Source organism: Pantherophis guttatus, chromosome 2 (genome assembly GCF_059756535.1).
Source record: "Pantherophis guttatus breed Tessera chromosome 2, ASM5975653v1, whole genome shotgun sequence".
NCBI lineage: Eukaryota > Metazoa > Chordata > Lepidosauria > Squamata > Colubridae > Pantherophis > Pantherophis guttatus.
The window spans coordinates 222191022-222210209 of record NC_142064.1 but is presented as its reverse complement, the minus strand read 5'-3'; the positions used below and the strand labels follow the sequence as shown (position 1 = coordinate 222210209).

Below are 19188 nucleotides of genomic sequence, written 5' to 3'. Positions count from 1 at the left end.
CTTTGTTTTGGCTACTTCCATACAGCACTTCAATCTTATTTAAAATTCTGCCCTACTTTTAAAACACAGCATTCCTTTAATCCAAACCTTGTTTGCAATCAAAAGGTTTTTTCTTTATTCCTTAATCTCTGAAACCAAACTACATAGAGTATCTGAAAATAATCATCTTTCAAAGACTCTTTCTACGCCAGATGCAACACCAGTTGCAAACCAGTTGAAAGCATGGAATGAAATAAATGTCTGAAACTGCTACAAAAAAAAATTAGAACTGCTCAGGACACAGAGACCCAACAGCTATTATAACTAATAGATCTTGACCAATAGATCTTGATTTCAAAAAGAGCTGCAATGACAGAGTCACCTGTAATGAGCCACCTGACAGCCAAGTCTCCACAGAGTAGGCAAGCATGAATGATAACTTTCATTTTCCCATAATGCAGTGAAAAAAAATATAGAATCAATTGCTTTCATGTGAATTTTCTTCCATATAAAGTTGGCCCATATAATTCTGTCACTGTTTCTACATACGTGATGTACTGTAGATTTTCAAGGCAAATGAACATTCCCCTCTCCATTTCTTCTGACTGAACAAGGGAGACTTCTTGGCTATATCAACTCATCTTCATTTAATTATTGAGGACAACAGTCATGGCAGGCAAAAGTACAATTTCTTATCTTCCTCTAACTATCAGAAAGAATGTATTAGTAGTCTATAAATAGGGCAGCATTTTCACAATATCGTCTTGCAAACAGATTCTATATGGTGACGATAAAATAAATAAATAAAAATAAAATAAATCTTCATATAATACTCTGCCCAAACCAGGCACTTTCCAGTTCAGTTGTACATGAGCTCGGGAGGGAGGGAGGGAGGGAGGGAGAGAGGGAGGGAAGGACGGAAGGAAGGAAGGAAGGAAGGAAGGAAGGAAGGAAGGAAGGAAGGAAGGAAGGAAGGAAGGGGCACATACATGAATAATGGAAACAAAACCAAAATAACCAGCATGCTGGAATCTATGATACTTTCAAAGGGTATAAAATTGTCAAATATTAACTTAAAATATGAAATTTGGAACAGATCCAATTTTCCATTTAGTAATTACATGTTTTATTATTAAGATAACGTATGAGCTGTTTAACCTAACCGTAAGACCCTCATTTGTTACACTGGATTTTCTTTTGCATTCAGCAACTATTCCCTTTCTTGACATAAAGAATAAATCCGTTTCTCCCAAGGAAGCTTTTAAATTGATTTTGTTATTACTTCATATATAACTTTTAGTCTCCTATAATAAATTATTCTGTCTCAGATAAAAGCTTCTATTGTAGTTGGCTTCCAGAGGAGGTACGGTGAACAGAAGATAGTTCTGTGGAGCCGATTACTGCAGCAAAGACAAAGGAAACAGTCTAGTCACTTGGAACCAGGGGTGAAATTCAGCAGGTTCTGACAGGGTCTGGAGAACCGGTAGCGGAAATTTTGAGTAGTTCGGAGAACCGGCAAATACCACTTCTCGCTGCACGCAGAGTGGGGTGGGAATGGAGATTTTGCAATAACCTTCCCCCGGGAGTGGGGTGGGAATGGAGATTTTGCAGTATCCTTCCCCTGTCACGCCCACTAAGCCACACCCACCAAGCCACACCACGCCTACCATGCCACACCCACCGAACTGGTAGTAAAAAAATTTGGATTTCACCACTGCTTGGAACCCTTGTGGATAAGGAGAGGGCAGGAGATTGCCTACATGGGCTCTGGATGGAGACTGGAGGACAGCAATTTTCCATAGGTTTGAGTGCTGGGAGATAACAGAATTCACAAACTGTGGTGGAGAATTTTCTTTTGGCTGTTCTCAATCTATTTGAGTCGCACTGTCACACACTGAGAACTGCTAGCAATTGGCATGCTTCCATTTATTCAGAACTTGTGAAGTTTTTAGGCTACCACAACATTTGCATTGCACTAAAGGGACTAGAAGCATGTTCAATGACTCCAGGCAATTAACTAGATGCTACAGCCAAGGTTATACTTCAAAGTCTCAGCAATAGCACCTGTTAGCTCCATTGTTCCTTCCAATATCAGTTACAACAAATCCTGTTTACAAAATATTGGCTAACACTTCAGGCACAAAAAATTGGCTTTAAACATTAAATATTGGCAATTTTGCTACAGCTGGAGAAATGTAATTCATTTTATGGTATTTGTACAACTCTTTCACCTCAACTATTATATTGAAGGAAATAAAAATAAAGGTGCATCTCTATTTTTATCTATTTCTAAAGATATATATCACAATGGGTGGGAAGGTGCTCTTGACTAAATCAGCAGTGTTGGAAGAAAAGCAGTATTTGAAGAAAAGCATTCCCTCCCTAAACTATAGAAAGGATGAAAACAGACCCACTGAAGCTGGCATCTGCCCCATGGGGAAAGTTCTTTCTTGAAAGGAATAGCAGTTTAAGGGAAAGCAATCATCCTAGGGTACTGAATCCCTTTATTCGGCTAATTTTAATTCACAGTATTTAACGAGATAATGCTACAATTTCTTAAGATGCTAGTGCAACCATGTCAACAGCAAAATATAAGTGTGCCCAATTTTGGCCTGAAAAACAAATATATAGATCTCAAAGGCCTAATGGAATACAATATCTATCCCATGCTATATCATAATACTGTGGTTCAATCATCACACTAAACCACAGCCAATTATAAAAGGCATGAGCAAGAACAAGTTATAACAAGCTCACTCTCCTTCTTACTAAGGAAGGAGACATTCAGATTTTTTGCACTCTTATAAACCACGTATTACTGTTTCATCTGGGCTTGGAAATGCAGTGAAGATAACCTATAGTTATTTTAAAATAAGATAGATTTAATTACTAATGTGGCTTTTCGAAACAAAACATAACTAGCCCTAATTATAGTTGCAGAGTGCAGAAAACAAACAAATGCAAAAGGGAAGAAGGTGAAACGAGAGTCCAAAGTTTACTGTGCTCGTTCCTGCTTGCATACATCGCGACGTATAGATGCGCTGTGTAGTTGCATATATTGGCAAAAGATGGTCCACCTTTTTTTACTTGAAGCTAAGAGTGGAAGAGGAACTAGGAAACTACAGACCAGCAGGTATATTAGAAATCCCTGTTTAAATGCACATGGCACCAGCAGGCAATGGCAGATAGTACTCGAAATGCCTACTGGCCTGTTGTGGTCTAAGTACATCACTCCAACCAGGACATTCAGCTTTTGATTGCTTCTCTTACATGTGGCTTTTACTTGGAATCTGACTCCATTGTTAGTTGCACATTTAATGTTCTTTATCCTGTGATGGAAACTCTATCTCCCATGACACTGTCACTGATATTAGATGCAAAGTACTGTGTTCTCACTGGGAGCACATCAATTTCAACTATCTTTCAGTGTTTTGCCACTGGCTAATATTGAATTATTGAATATGATGCATTCATATTTACTGAATATGATATTTTGAGCAATGCAACAGCACAGGCTATCTAAAATATCTGGTTAGCTTCAACATGAAGTGACTCAGAGTTATGTTACTCATAACGCAAACCAGTCTTTCCAATCCAATGGTCTCCAAAGTGTTGGGCCAACAGTACCCAGAATTTCCCCCTAACATGCAATTGCAAATTGTTCTAGAAGTTGTAGTTGAGGAACTCCAGATTGGGAAGGCAAACTCAAACAATTCTTTCAGTCTTGTCTTTACGAGCTAGGGTGGTACAGTGGTTAGAATTCAGTATTGCAAGTTAACTCAGTCCACTGCCAGGAGTTCCCTACTGGCTCAAGGTTATGCTGACTCTGTAAACCACTTAAGAGAGTGCTGCAAAATACTATAAAGCAGTATATAAGTCTAAATGTTATTGCTATGTGCCCACTGACTGACCCATTTTCTTAAGTGTCAGAAAGTCCTCTTCTTCCTTCTTTGCCATAAACAAAATCAAGCCAGACACTGGCTTCAGAAACATCATTTCAGTATGGTTCAAAATTAAAAACCCAAAATATTATAAGGACAAGAGACAATCCTAAGAAGCAGATATGAATAAACACATTTTTCACATTCTAAGATGCTCCGGACTATAAGACGCACATTAGCTTTAGAGGAGGAAAACAAGGGGGAAAAAATCTGCCTCTGCCTCCCAGCATCCACCCAGTATTCATTTGGCTAGCATCCTTGCAGCAAACAGCAAACAGCCTACCTCCTCTGTGTCTGCTGCCTCCACCGGGGAACGCTGGAGTATTCGCTATCGAGCAGCTGATTGGCGGTTGGATCGGCCTCCCAGAATACCACCGATCAGCTGTTCTAGGTGGCGGGGATTGCCCATTCGGTGCCATCTGTTCGCCTCCACCTATTGATCCCCGCCACCTAGAACAGCTGATCGGCGGTATTCCAGGAGGCTGCAAAGGTTCCAGTGTTCTCCAGTGCCATATTCCCCCCCCCCACTGCAATATTCATTCTATAAGACGCACAGACATTTCCACCCACTTTTTTGGGGGGGAGGGAGTGCGTCTTATAGTGCAAAAAATATGGTAATTAAAAGCCAAGTGAAAGGAAGTCTCTTGCCTCGTGCTAAAAAAGAACACTTTTTGTCCCTACCTCTTTCATTTCAGACTGGGAAGGCTCATGGAAAAATAGCAATAGCACTTAGACTTGTATACTGCTCCATAGTGCTTTATAGTACTCTCTGGGTGGTTTACAATGTCAGCATATTGCCCCCCTCCCTCCAATAATCTGGGATCTCATTTTACTGACTGTGGAAGGATGGAAGGCTTAGTCAATGCCGAGCCCCATTAGGGTCGAACTCCTGGCTGTGGGCAGAAGAATGTGCTCCTTTTCAGTACTAACAGCGATGTTAGTTTAATTCTAGCCTACTCCCCTTCTGCAATTCACAGCTGTTTCCAAATTATAATTTTGATTTTGACATATCAACTGTCTGTCCCCAGGCTTTTTCATTTTCCAAAAACAGGCCCTACAATCAAACTTGATGCACCAACAAAAACACATTTAAGAGGCTTGTCTTAATGTGCAGTATATTTATTTACTATAATTAACATAACATTACAGCAGCTGGAGTTTTAAAAGTTGAAGGGAATGCAAACATCCATTCAAGAAAACAATGTCAAATTTCAGCTGATTACAAATTTCAGAACTGTTAGGTTTTTTTTTTTAATAAATGCATCCTGTATTGATTTAAAGTTAATAGATGGATAATTTCACATGTCCTTGAAGACAATTTTCATACAACAAAGAATGTGATGATTAACATTGCACTGAAAGTACTTATTGAAATATATTCTTTGAAATATTTTCTGGATGGTAGGGTACATAGCCATGACTAAATTAACCAAGTACATCCACTAGCTCTTGTTAATTGCTACAGGATTAAACCATATGTTAATATAAAATAAATCAGAATGATTGCATTTCTGGAGCTTGAACTTCACATCATTAGGTTCCCTTCTATACTGAAGATCAATTACAGTATATTAATTTCTTCAAATTAGAGGGGATCTAGTCATAGAAGCACAACTAATTACTAACTAAAATGCATTACGGTAGTTTCCATGTGAGCTCTCCCTTTAAAACACAATACTAGATATTTCATTCACAAAGAAAAGCATTATGGATGAAGTTTTAAAAAGATATGTCAAGATGGGATGAAATATAATTGCCATTGCTGGGGAGAATTTCTGTGATTAAGATGAATGTTTTACCCAGAATGTTATTTTTGTTTCAGATAATTCCTGTTTTAACAGCTGATGTACCATTTAAACAATGGCAGAAGGATGTATCTAAATGTATATGGCAAGGGAAGATATGAAGAAATAAAGAGGATTGGATTTACCAATATATTTTGTTGCATGTTGGATAGTTTAGATGATGAATGAGTAATGTTAAGAAGTAGAAGAGGTTATTGGATATAGACATTAATGACTTGAGATTTGGATGGTATAGATGTCTATGGTATGATAAAGTTAAAATGAATGTAGACTCTAAAAATCATTGTTAGACAGGCTGTTCTTAGAACATGAAACAAATATAAACTCAGGGTTTGCCACCCACAACACAACCTTTATGGCTTTCAGTACAAGAAGCATTTTATAGACGAGAAATAAGTAAATCTAAATAGTCTATCAAGAGATACTAGAATTTTCTCAAGTGATTGTAAAATGAAACCAAGAAAGGGTTTGATAACAGAAAGTTATCCTGGTTAAAAGTTTTCTTATTAACAGAAAGATCTAACGTGGATAAAATATTTCATGATTTTGAAAGAAACACGATTGAATTTGAAGTATGTATAATGATGAACATATTATTGCTAAAAAGTACAAACTTTTGTTAAAATATGAGACAGAAGAAGAACTGAAAGAATGCATAATAAAATGGGCTAAAAATTTTGCTACCCATATACAAAAGGACCAATGAGGAAATATGTGGCTGAAAGGATTGAAATTTACATTATGTTGTAGCCTTCAAAGAAATTTTATAAGATGAAGTATCATGCGTACTTATCATCAGAGAAATTGTCTACAATGTATAAAGGTACTTTGAATCTTTGCTAGGAAAGGACATTTTATCATTTTTGGTGGGCATGCAAAAGCCAAAACATTTTGAATACAATATATGCATTAATTCAAAAGATTTTAAAGGGTTAAAGTGCAACTGAAACCAGAGACTTTTCTTTTGGGTCTAATGGACAAGCAACTAAAAAAAAGTCACGGAACTTTGTTTTTATAAATGACAAATGCGGCAAGACCATTGCATGCAAAAAAGTGGAAAGATTCAACACTATCTGGAAACAGAATGGTGATTGAAGATATTTATTTATTTATTAAGTTTATATGCCACCCTTCTAACTATTGAAATTAACCTCTGATTAGGGGGAAATAATAGTTGGCTAGAAAATCCTTATACGCTTTTTTCATAAAACAGAAAAAGTGCACTGATTTGTGGTTTTTATGATTAGAAAAAAATGGGATAATAAAAATGTAAGGGGGATTTTTGTAATCATAGTATAATAGAGAATTTTGTAAAGGTACTGATAACTACAAAGGAAATTGGAAGTTTCTATTTTTTTCCCATTCTTTCTTTTTGCACTTTTGCTTTTCTTTATTGCTTTTGCTTTTTATTTCTTTGTGTTAGTTTTATTTGTTTAATAACAAATTTATTTTAAAAAATAAAAAATAGAAAGAAAACTGTTTAGAGACTAATCTTCTGGAAGGTCATCTGTCTGCAGGAAAATAGATAAGAAATGCATTCAAGCTTGATAGGAAAAGAAAGCTAAAAACAAATATGATGTTACATCAAAATCTAGACTAATTTTAAGATACACTTTTCTTTTTTACTTGGAACATAAAAATAAATGATGCCTTTGAAACTGTTTACTTAGCACATCCTTTTTCCTATGCACTATTTCCAAAATTATGATCCCTATGATCCTATCTAAAGTACCCCAGAATAACATTGGACTGGACTCTCTCTTACAAGATACACCTAGAGAATAAGGCAACATACTAGAAACAACATACTCCAGAAATTATGGAACTAAATGGGAAGCTTCATCTGCAACCCTCAGGTCATCAGCACTAGGGTTGGTCTACCCTGCAGCAGCAGAATACTGCCATACTAGTAAATTAGACGCCAGACTCAACGACACCATGAGGATTATAAGTGTATGTATTAAAACCACTCCAACTAGCTGGCTTCCTGTTCTGAGACATATAGCACCACCAGCTTTACGAAGGCAAGACGCACTAGTATGAGATTACAGAAAAATTATGAACCACTCACTCCTACTGGTGCATGCCAACCTTCCTCATTTATCAGCTGGAAGACTTAAATCCAAGAAACCCCCACTGGCACTTGCATGTCTGCCCAACAACTTTAACATCGATTCCCAATGGGAAGCCAAACGGGTTACTGAATGCCCAGACATAGGAAGACATATAAATGACCCCACAAAAACGGTGCCAGGCTTTGAACTACCACATCAGCAATGGACAATTTTGAATAGGATTCGCACCTCATACGGTATCTGCTGTGACTCTCTGTATAAATGGGGCATAGTATCCTCCTCTCAGTGTGACTGCGGAGTGCCACGTCCAACTATCGATCACGTCCTGACTAGCTGTAAATTGAGGTCCTGTATCTGTTTTTTTAAAAAATATATAAATGATGTTGTGCTTTAATGGTTAGATTGCCTAGACACTGGTATTTGAACATAGATCTTTTTAACATGCATATTTTATTGTTTTACCAATCTAGATGAAATGTTAACATATATTGCTAGTCCATGTATGATATGCCAAATAAGTCTAAAATTATAAAACTATTCACCAGATGTCATGCTCATCAAAATAAGTTCCTAATAACTAGAGCATGTTAGGATAAAACTTTATAAAGGTCAAAAAGCAAAAGCTTAGTTTTAAATTGTGGCCTACCAGATGTTTTGAACTTCAAGTTCCATAATTTCTGCCTATACTGACTGTAACTTATATCATTAGATTACCTTTTTAAAAAACCAGAACATTTGATTTTTAATAAATTTTCAAAGAGAGGAGCTTTAGTCTGGAAGGGTATGGGGAAAGGAATCAAAATATCCTTATTCTGTATGGTTATTGGATAAATTCCAACCAACTCTTTGATTATAGGTCAGTGATGGCTAACCTTTTTGCCATTGTGTGCCAAAAGTGGGGGGAGCGTGGTGGGGTCACACACACACGTGCCCACATCCATAATTCTATGCGCCCCGCCTTCCCGCCCCCCCCCCCGTGCTCTCCCTGCTTTTGGCACATGATAGCCCGGTGGGCCTGGTAGGCTAGAGCTTTTCTAGGAGCCTGGGGAGGGCAAAAACTGCCTTCCCCACCACCCCCGGAGGCCCTCCGGAGGCCAGAAACAGTGTGTTTCCTGACTTCTGGTGGGCCCAGAAGGCCCGAAAATCAGCTGGCCAGCGCACACATGCATGCCGGAGCTGAGGTCGCATGTCCACCGATATGGCTCCATGTGCCACCTGTGGCACCCGTGCCATAGGTTCACCATCACGGTTATAGGTAATCTTCCTTTGTTGAGTTTAGCACAAATGCTGTCAAGGATAGTAAAGCAGAATTTTTTAAAATTACTCTCCTCACCAGAAGACTATTATTTTTCTATTTTTTATCAATTAAATACAGTGACAAAAGTGTTCATCATCACTTACAGTAATTCTAAAAAGTCTCCAGGAGTATCTAAGATGCTCTTCTCCCATAAGGAAGCACCAATTGTGCAATTTTCACAAGGGCCTTAAATCTATAGAATCAGAGGTGGGTTTCAGCAGATTTTGACCAGTTCTGGAGAACTGGTAGCGGAAATTTTGAGTAGTTCGGAGAACCGGTAGTAAAAATTCTGACTGACGCCGTCTCCATCTATTCTCTGCCTCCCAAGTCCCAGCTGATCGGGAGGAAATGGGGATTTTGCAGTAACCTTCCCCTGGAGTGGGGTGGGAATGGAGATTTTACAGTATCCTTTCCCTGCCACGCCCACAGAACCGGTAGTAAAAAAAAATTGAACCCCACCACTGTATAGAATCTATATATTTTTAAATTTACCTCTGTATGACTAGATTTGGTGTCAATACAAAATTCCATGCTTACATAACTTTATCTTTTGTTTCTCTGAGTTGATGATAAATGAGCTCTAAACATGCACATACAATATACAGTAATGGCCTTTTTTTCAGTGTCCATATTTCATTTATTTTTCTATTTTAAAATTATCATGTTTTTGCCTGTTTTACGGAAATGTAAAACCACACAATCTGTTCTGGAAGAGCTCCACATTCAAAAGGCCTCCACTTCAAATGTGAAAAAAAAGGAATGTGTTCTGAGATTACCACAGGATCAGGACACTTCCTATGAAGTCAAAGCAGCGATTTTTAGTTCGAAACAGGAAATTTCTAACCCCAAATGCTTTGCATTCAAAACATTTTGCACATCTCTGCAGAAGCAACAATAATTACAAGTAAATGTGGAGAAAAAAAGAAAGCATGTAATAAGTAACACAAAGCCAATAAAAACCAGAAATGAAAGTATAATGAAAGAGAACATTCTTCAAGCAACTACCATGATGCCAGTAGAGAAAATAGAAACCTAAAAGTTAAAATAAACCTAAGGTAGATCCGGCCAGGAAATAATCTCCACTAGAAATACCAGAATTCTATTAATATAGACGATAATCAACGAATCTTGAATGTCTAACAGAATTTCTCATTCCTTCCTCATATGGCAAAGAAAATCAAGGTCAGACAATGTTGAGCTTCTTTCTCATGTTTTTCTGTTTTCCCAGGACAAGCTGTGTTCTAATGGTTGCCGTATATTTTCATCAAGGCCATCTCTGAACTCCTTACATCAAGTTTGGGGGACAGGAATGTTTATATTGAGATTATAACGACAAAAGAAGTATTCGCCTACATTTCCATCAATCACTGTTTTGAAAACCTTGAAATGTTAGCAGCAAATCTTGAGGAGCACTCAAATTTACAGAGAGCGAGACAAATTTAGAATTATCTTTAGAACTATCACTATGTCTTGAATTACACCCCAAAATTAATGACATCCAGTGTAATTAAAAGCATTAAAAGGGGAACCTAATAATAGCTGATGCATATTGTGGCAATTGAAGTTTTAAATTGGACATGATAATATACAGTAGCTTAATAATTATATATCTAATATATGTGGAATCATAACCAGACTGAACTATATTAAGCAAGATGTAATTCTAAGACTAGTTAAACCTCCTGTGGTCATAGCTGCCTTCTAGACATCTAATTGCATGGCTTAGACCAAAAGAATTCTTAAATGTGATGCATTACTATTTACAATATTTAAATGAAAGCAGGTTGGTGAGATACCTAAGTCCAACTTTACAAGATGGTCAATAAGTGATTAAAGCCAGTATATTTAAATTATTTATTTAAATATAAATAAACTCTAAAGATATGCATAGGTTTGGAGATGGTACCTCCATCATATGCAACAGCTGTCAACTATGGCAGATGGTATTAAAATTGGGATGGGAAAATACTAAGAATATACCTGAAGTCTAGAATTCAATACTTGAAGATAATGGAGTGAAGAAAATTGCCAACTTTTAGGAATAAATTTTCTGAGGAAAAGCTACACAAGCTCATTTCTAGGATAAATTGTCATTCAAAATGGAGTAAGTATAGACTAAGAAATTTCCAGATTAGTATAGTTCTAGGCAGAAAGAGATGTTCTGTATATATTCACCAAAACTTTAGATTTATTTCTTGTTTTTTGCACTGGTGAAGGGCTTAGGATTTTAAGGGGCAAACCCATTTTTTAAAGCTTCATACTGGTTAAAACTGCTGAAATACCAAAATGGGCCAAGGGCTACCCACCAAGTATGGCTTTTGAGTTGATTTAAGTTGCTCAGTCCTTGCTTTGGATCAGTTTTCTGATTATTCCAGCTTCAAAATTGCAGGAAACTAATATTGGCCTCAGCAATAAATTTAGAAGGGCTCAAGGAATAACCCCCCAAAAAGGGGGGGGAGGGGGGACTTGGGGGCAAAGGCTATTTTTTCTTTCAGAACACAAGCAAATATGTATGTCACATTTTCTTTCTAGGCAAAATATGTAGATGCTCTATTGTACAATTTAACCAGCAGGACAGTGGATAGCTCTCTTTGCTCTTCAGTTTTTCAAACTAATACTCTACAATTATTGAATTAGGACTCTTAAAAATCAGAGAATACTGGGGGGCATAATGCACAATCTTACCTTGCTTTCTCTTCTCATTCATATTCATTTACATGAATGCCAAAGCAAGAACAGTTGTTTACATAACTTAAGTCTCCCTTTATTTCTTTGTCGGTAAATATAAATTCAACACACAACTTAAGGCTAAACTGACAGTGATGCTCGTCATGTAGTTTGTCCATGCATGAATGATTTTCCTTTCTCAAACATCTGCTATGTGGGAGGCAGTGAACTGGATCAGCACTAGAGCAGAGAGAAGAGTTGGTCCTGGTTGTAGCTTGACACTGAAACTGCCACTTGTTTGTGAGAAAGGACCACTTTCATAAAGGCTCTTTATGTGCTGTTCCATTAAGACCCCTCAAACCCAGAAGAAGTGCATCCAATTTCCAGCAATAGGACAAAACACTTTAGGCCAAAGGATGCCTGACGCAAAGGAGAAGCTCATTTCCATGTTTATGCTCTCCTTAGGACTTCCTTTACTAAATACACCCTCACATTAGCAAAGGGGGTGTTATCACTCATCACTCTGATTCCTATTTGGGCTGAAGCAATCTGTTCTTTCACTTTCCATAATTGCAAACTTGTCTGACTTGGCTATAATTACTGCCACTATTGTTACAACATTTGTTCATGCTTAGCCGACTGGCCCCCTCATCAGCAGTTGAGCAGGCCTGTTATTAGCCTCTTTCTATTATATTTTACATTGGAGAAATAGACTTGTTACAGCCAAAGCGTCTCTCCTATGCATTTATTACGTTGCACTATTTCCACAGATGCAAAACGGCTGCTTCAAAAATCTTCCCCAGACAAATGCCAAATTATTGGTACACATGGACACACATGTATATGTAGGCATGTACATACAGAAACATAATCAGGTAATGAAGACAACATTCAAGTTCTCCCTTTGTGGGGGCTATCGATCAAGATAGTATCTGAGAATAATTGCAAGATAGATCCTTCTCTTACCGCACAACTCACAATGTGCCCCCGCCCCCATTTTACCCGTGACAATATACCTTCTGCTTCAGTGTGCTACATGAATTCTCCTCATGGCAAACAGTTGTGTAAGATTTACAGTGGAGTTATAATATGCTGTAAACTAGTGATGGGAAACCATTACAAGCTTTAAATTTTTGAATATATCAGGAGTAAATGAGAAGTTCTGCCATCTTTCATTTTTTTGTAGATCACCAAGACATTTTGGTAGTAAGTGGCATAAATAAATAATATTTGGTTTGGTTTCACCCATATGTAAGTTCAACTTTATAACATTAAAATTAATATCTCTTTGACTCCCTTTGTGCAGTGAAATGTTGGAGTAAGACCTATATCCTTAATTTCACATGCCAGCAAAATAATTCTTAGGATCATCCACTGCAGATTAGAGCCCTCCATGGAAAAAGAGATACCAGATGTACAAGCTGGCTTTAGAAAAGGCAGAGGAACACTGCTGATATATACGCTGGATAACTGAGAAAGCCAAAGAACACCAAAAAGAAGCCAGTGTGTGCTTCATTGATTATAGAAAAGCCTTTAATTATATCAATCACTTCAAGCTGCGGAAAGTGCTCAGAAAAACTAGAATCCCAAAGATCTCATTGTCCTCATGAGAAACTTATGTACAGCTCAGAAAGCCACAGTGTGGTAGGAACATGGCAAAAAAAAATTGACTCCAGAGTGGTGAGGAAATTCGACACCACTACATGATTTCTCCTTCTTTATTCAATATTCTAAAATTCAAAGAACACAGTAAAAATATGGGGTTAAATTAAATATAATGAAAGGAAGGACAATAGGTAGAAAACACAGCCTTAGAACTGACAATGAAGATATCAAAGTAGTGGATAACTTTTGCCTTTTAGGATCAACCATCTACAGTAAAGGAACAAGCAGTCAAGAAATACTCTACAGACTAGCACTTGGAACAGCAGCCATGAAGGCCTTGGAAGAGATATTCAAATGCCAAATGATGCATCTATACCTACAAAAATCAGAATCATGCAAGCCACAGTATTCCCTGCAACACTCTACTAGCCCAAAAGTTAGACTTTAAAAATGAAGGATTGGAAGAACGTCGACGCATGTCAACTATGGTGTTGGAGAATACTATGGACAGGAAAGAAAACAAACAAATGGATCATTGAACAAACCAATCCAGAATTCTCACCTGAGGCAGGCACAAATAATCAGGCTTGAATTATCCTATTTTGGACATATTATGCAAAGACCTGACTCTCTAAAGCTGAGTAAGGCAGAAGGAAAGAGAAGAAAGATGAGCAAGAAGATGGATGGACTCAAAATAGCAATTGGTGCACAATTAGGAGAGCTGAAATACCAGGTTAGGGATAGATCATTGTGGAGGAAATCTATTTGTGTAGTCGCTAGGAGTCGAAAATAACTTGGTAGCACATAATCAAAATCAATCTGTTCTCTATTACATTCACTTTTTTTTCCTTATATGCCCAGCACTATCACAAAAATTTCATCAAGTTTTACCTCTCATGAAAGTTATAGAAAGGACTAGATGTTCCCATCTCCCTCTACTTCTTTTGGATACCAATGCAGTTATCAAAACAAGGTTGTGCAACATCTTCTACAAAATATTTGTTACTGTTTAAAGTATTTGCTTAACCCACAAAGAAGCTCATTGTTCCAGGAAAACATATATGGGAAAAGTGCATCCCAAGAACAATAATACAACTTCAGAAAATCTGTAACAGTCAGAGCACCAGTAGCAAAGAATCATTGCAGATTTTCCATCCTAGCCAAATGGAATATAAAGCAGTCTCTCTCTCTCCCTCTCAAAATCACCTTTGCGCCTCCTTGTTCCTTGAGCCTCCATAGAGTGCCAATAGGTAATAATACAAGTAATTTATCTCCCCTGAAAAAGGCCTGTTCCTGTTCAAAACACCTCCAAACAGTGCACACACATTGTGTGGCTTCATATGGAGGTGAACAATTTTCTATCTTAGCATGTCTGACTTTCGGAAGATGCACCTGTAAGATGGGCAAGTGCCTACGTTCCTTGTATTTCTGGTGAAAAGTTCCACAAGACCTTCCCACTGATCATCATCTGTGTCAGCCACACCAATAGAGTAACCTACCTATGCCATTGCCTAGCTGTACCTTACATGGATAAGGAAATGTGCAATGATGATTGATGACCAGGCTTAGTTCCGTTTTCCATACACAGAACCGTTCTCTCGGAACAGGAATTTTTTTTTTTTAAATTAAAAACAAAAAACCCCCATGGCTGAAGCAAACCCCTCCAGCCTGGCTGATCTTCAGGCAGGTCCCAGCAGGGCACCGAGCCTTGGCCTCGGACCTGCGGGCACTTAACCCCGCGCTTCTCAGAGGGGCGCGCGTTGCCACCTCCAGAAAAGCAGCAGAAACCTCCAAGTCTGTCCTCGGCCACGCCGGTGACCACCGACCCCGCTGCTGCCCTCGCCCGTCCTTTGCCCCCTGCCTGACCTGTAGGCGCTGCAGGTAAGAGGCCGGCACGTAGCCCGTCTCCCCGGAGCCCGCCCGGGTCACCAGCCACCAGTGCTGGTTGCTCCGCTCCAGCAGCAGGAAGGTCTCGCCAACGGCGAAGGCCAGAGAGTTAGGCTCGGCCGACCGGAAGCCGTACAGGGCCCGGTACATGGCGCTGGAAAGGGGACGGAGGCGGGCCGGCGAAGAAGAAACTAGCCGGCAAAACTCAGGTCGGAGACCCCTCCAACCAAGTGGCGGCGCCGGCGGCTCCTGCTGTAAACGCCGCTCTAAGCGCTCCGCCCCTATCCCGGGCCTGCGTCAGCCTCCCGTGGCGCCAGGACGCAGCCTCGCCCCCTTCCCCACAGCGGAGCTGTGGCGCCATCTGCCGCGGCGCCGTTTCGCAAGAAGCGCGGCCGGTTGAAACTTTCCGTCCCGGCGGGAACGAATCTGAGGCCCGTGGAAATCCCGCATGCAACTCGGGTTTGGCCAGGCTGCATTCCCCACGCGTGCAAATTGTCTTTGGTTCGCGAGATCTTTAGTTTAGGGAAGGTTCTGGGTTCGAGCATGTAAAGCTAGGAGCGTGTAAGCGGCAGTACCAATTACAATTGTACAAAGTACAATTCACAAGGGGGGGATACAGATTAACAGAGTTGGAAGGGACCTTTTAGGTCATCTAGTCCACCCCCCCCCCAAGCAGGAGACCCTACACCATTTCTGACAAATGGCAGCCCAATCTTTTCTTGAAAGTCTCAAGTGATGAAGCTCCCCACCACTTCCGAAGGCAAGCTGTTCCATTGGTTGATTGTTCTCACTGTCAGAAAGTTCCTCCTCATTTCTAGGTTGAATCTCTCCTTGGTCATGTTTCCCTCCATTATTCCTGTCTGGCCGTCAGGTGCTTTGGAAAATAGCTTGACCCCCTCCTTCTCTGTGGCAGCCCCTCAAATTGTATCCCTTGCATAAATGTATACAATGCTATCAGCTGACGGTGGCTCCTTACTTGACCTTTGTCTTGGTTATAAATAAAACCCTTTTTGTCATTGGTGAGTTGTTCCTCTGAATCTTTTTTTTTTTTTGTTCCCTCTGTCTATTTATTTCCAAGCACTCTATTTTTAATTCTGAAACTGATGATAGATTAAGAAAAGGCACTCCCGCCCCACTTTTACCACAAATGCTTGCTTTAGGAATCTTTGGTGATGGACTGTATCCAAAACCTTGTAAATGACAAAGGAAACAACGTCTCTTAAACATTCCTATCCCTTTAGAGTTGACACTGTCCTCGATCATATAATCAGTCATATAATGGTGACAGTAGGTCAAAAAACAGCATTGGGTATACAAATTCAAGTTCAAGTACATGCAAGTTCAAGGGTCTTCATTGAAGCTGTTCCTCTGTCTCCCAGAAAGCATTTCTCCTTGATAGGTCAAAACCAGCACTTTAAATCATATCCAGGAATTACACGGTAGCCACTGCAAGGCCTGTAACACAGGTAATACACTCCCATCATTAGCAAGGAGGCGGCTGCATTCTAGATAAACTATAGTTTCCAAGTAGTCTTTAAAGGCAGCCCCGTGTACAATGGATTGCACTAGTCTAATTCTAATTGAGGTGAGAGTTATTGTAGCCAGATCCTCTTGCCCCAAGTAAGGTTGCCATTGGAGCATCAGCCAAAGCTGCACAAAGATCATTCAAGCCTCAATTTGCACCTACTTCTTGAGTGGAAGCTGTGAGTCCAGAAGGATCCCCAATTGTGAACCTGTTCTTGGAGATAGTGCTTCCCTATTTAGAGATAATATTGGTGTTGATACAGAGTCCCAATGTACAAACAAGACTTCCATCTTGCTTGGGTTCAGCCTGGGGATGTATGTATGCTCTGAACAGAGATGATAACAAAGGAAGTAGCCTCCAGGCACCTCTATCATGAATAAGGTGCCGGCATTGAGTTTTGTAAAAATATAAAAGTTCTTTATATTCTTTTATTTATTAATCAAATTTACATGGCTACCCACCTCACAGAAAGTGACTGGGCAGCATTTTGCTGTTGGTAGTTGCGAAGTTGTGTCTGACCCATCGTGACTCCATGGACAACGTTCCTCCAGGCCTTCCTGTCCTCTACCATCCCCTGAGAACCATTTAAGCTCACGCCGACTGCTTCAGTGACTCCATCCAGCCACCTCATTCTCTGTCATCCCCTTCTTCTTTTGCCCTCAATCTTTCCCAGCATTAGTCTCTTCTCCAGTGAGTCCTTCCTTCTCATTAGGTGGCCAAAGTATCTGAGTTTCATCTTCAGGATCTGGCCTTCTAAAGAGCAGTCAGGGTTGATCTCCTCTAGGACTGACCTGTTTGATCACCTTGCAGTCCAAGGGATTCGCAGGAGTCTTCTCCAGCACCATAGTTCAAAGGCCTCAATTCTTTGGCACTCAGCCTTTCTTATAGTCCAACTTTCACAGCCATATATTGCAACTGGGAAAACTATAGCCTTGACTATATACCAATAAAAGAATAAATACATAACAATTGTCACCTACTATCATTATAAATTAATAAGAAACATTAAAAACTATAAAAGCAGAACTAAACAAGACATAATAGATAGAAGGATGTGAATAATGAGTCATCTCACAGGGTCACTTGTCCCCTGGGATTCCCAGGCATGCTTGCATGAGCTATCCTGAGAGACCTTCATAAACTCAGGGGTGATGAGACCAACCTCATCTCTGGTAGGGAGAAGATTCCATAATGTGAACGTGACAGCAAAAATTATTCTTTCTATTATTCTTGAGAAAAACTGTCTGCTTCACAGCTGCACAAAGGGTACCCTGGTTAATCATGATCCATCATACTGCATTTCCTTTTAATTTATTTTTTTAGGTGTTAACATGTCAGTAATAAGGAAAAACTATAGGAAAAATAAAGGGGTAAGAAAAAGGAACAAATGGAATAAAATAAAGTTTGGGAGCAGTAAAATACATGTCAGTGTATAAATTTACAGAGAACAAAAAGATTTGAAGCATCTATTTTAAATAAATCTATGACAGAATACATAGCATAAGTTAAAAGTTAAGATAACGCATTAGGACATAGCAAAAATAGCTCAAAAATGAAGGTCAAAGTGACACAGTTCCTAATTGAAAGGATTTTGTTCCCAACTTTTTAAAAGTCATGTTGCTTTTTTAGCCGGTGTGACTTCCCATACACAAACATGCCATTCTTCTTCTTCTCTTTCTGTTTTGTTTTATTCGTTTGCATAAACATAAATCAAGATGTTTATGCAACAAAATGCCAAAAGATTTTAAATATACTTTCCTCAATGTCATTTGCAGCATGACATTGCTTGGGATATTAGGGAAGAACTTTTCAGAAAATTTTGAATTTAGGCAAGGTGAGTTACAATTAAAAACAATCTGGTCCTAATTGCTGAATAAGGGGTTAATAGCAATAATTATTGCTGTCCCTATTAGATTAATAAAGATATCTACAGCACTATGAGATTTATTCACAAATAGTAGTTATCATTCTGTCCGCTTTTCCCAACCCAATATAAACTAGCTTCAGTGGTGGGTTCCTCCCGGTTCCACGGAGCCGGTAGCGGTGACGATATGACTTCACCGAACTGGTTCTGCCCCCCCGTCTCCCCACCCCCGCGTTATTCTTACTTTTATTTGGCCCCACCCCCAATCTATTGCTGCCTCCCGAGTCCCAGCTGATGGGCTATAAGGAAAAACTGTTTAAACTCTTGCCGTGGGGCTTCAAAGGGCCGCCCTACAGCTGAACAGTGGTAAAAGGCAGTTTGGTAGTAGACCGGTGCCTGCAAAAATAAATGGGTAGACTGGTACAGCTCTGCAAGCAGTTAAAAGCCTGGTAGACCAGTACCTCTGCTAAATCCTAAATAATTGTCACATGACCATCAAGCCACGCCCACAAAATAAACCACGCCCGCAGAACCGGTAGTAAA

At 39.3% G+C, this 19188-nt stretch overlaps 1 protein-coding gene across 1 annotated transcript in view; it reads right to left on the bottom strand.

The window, feature by feature from the left end:
• NCKIPSD (NCK interacting protein with SH3 domain) overlaps positions 1–15544 on the bottom strand; it is a 124739-nt gene extending 109195 nt beyond the window's left edge. Inside the window, exon 1 of the mRNA XM_060688316.2 lies at positions 15236–15544. Within this exon, the coding sequence (XP_060544299.2) occupies positions 15236–15406 (171 nt within the window). The 5' untranslated portion in view covers positions 15407–15544. The remainder of the gene's footprint in view (positions 1–15235) is intronic.
• Between the last annotated feature and the right edge of the window lie 3644 nt (positions 15545–19188).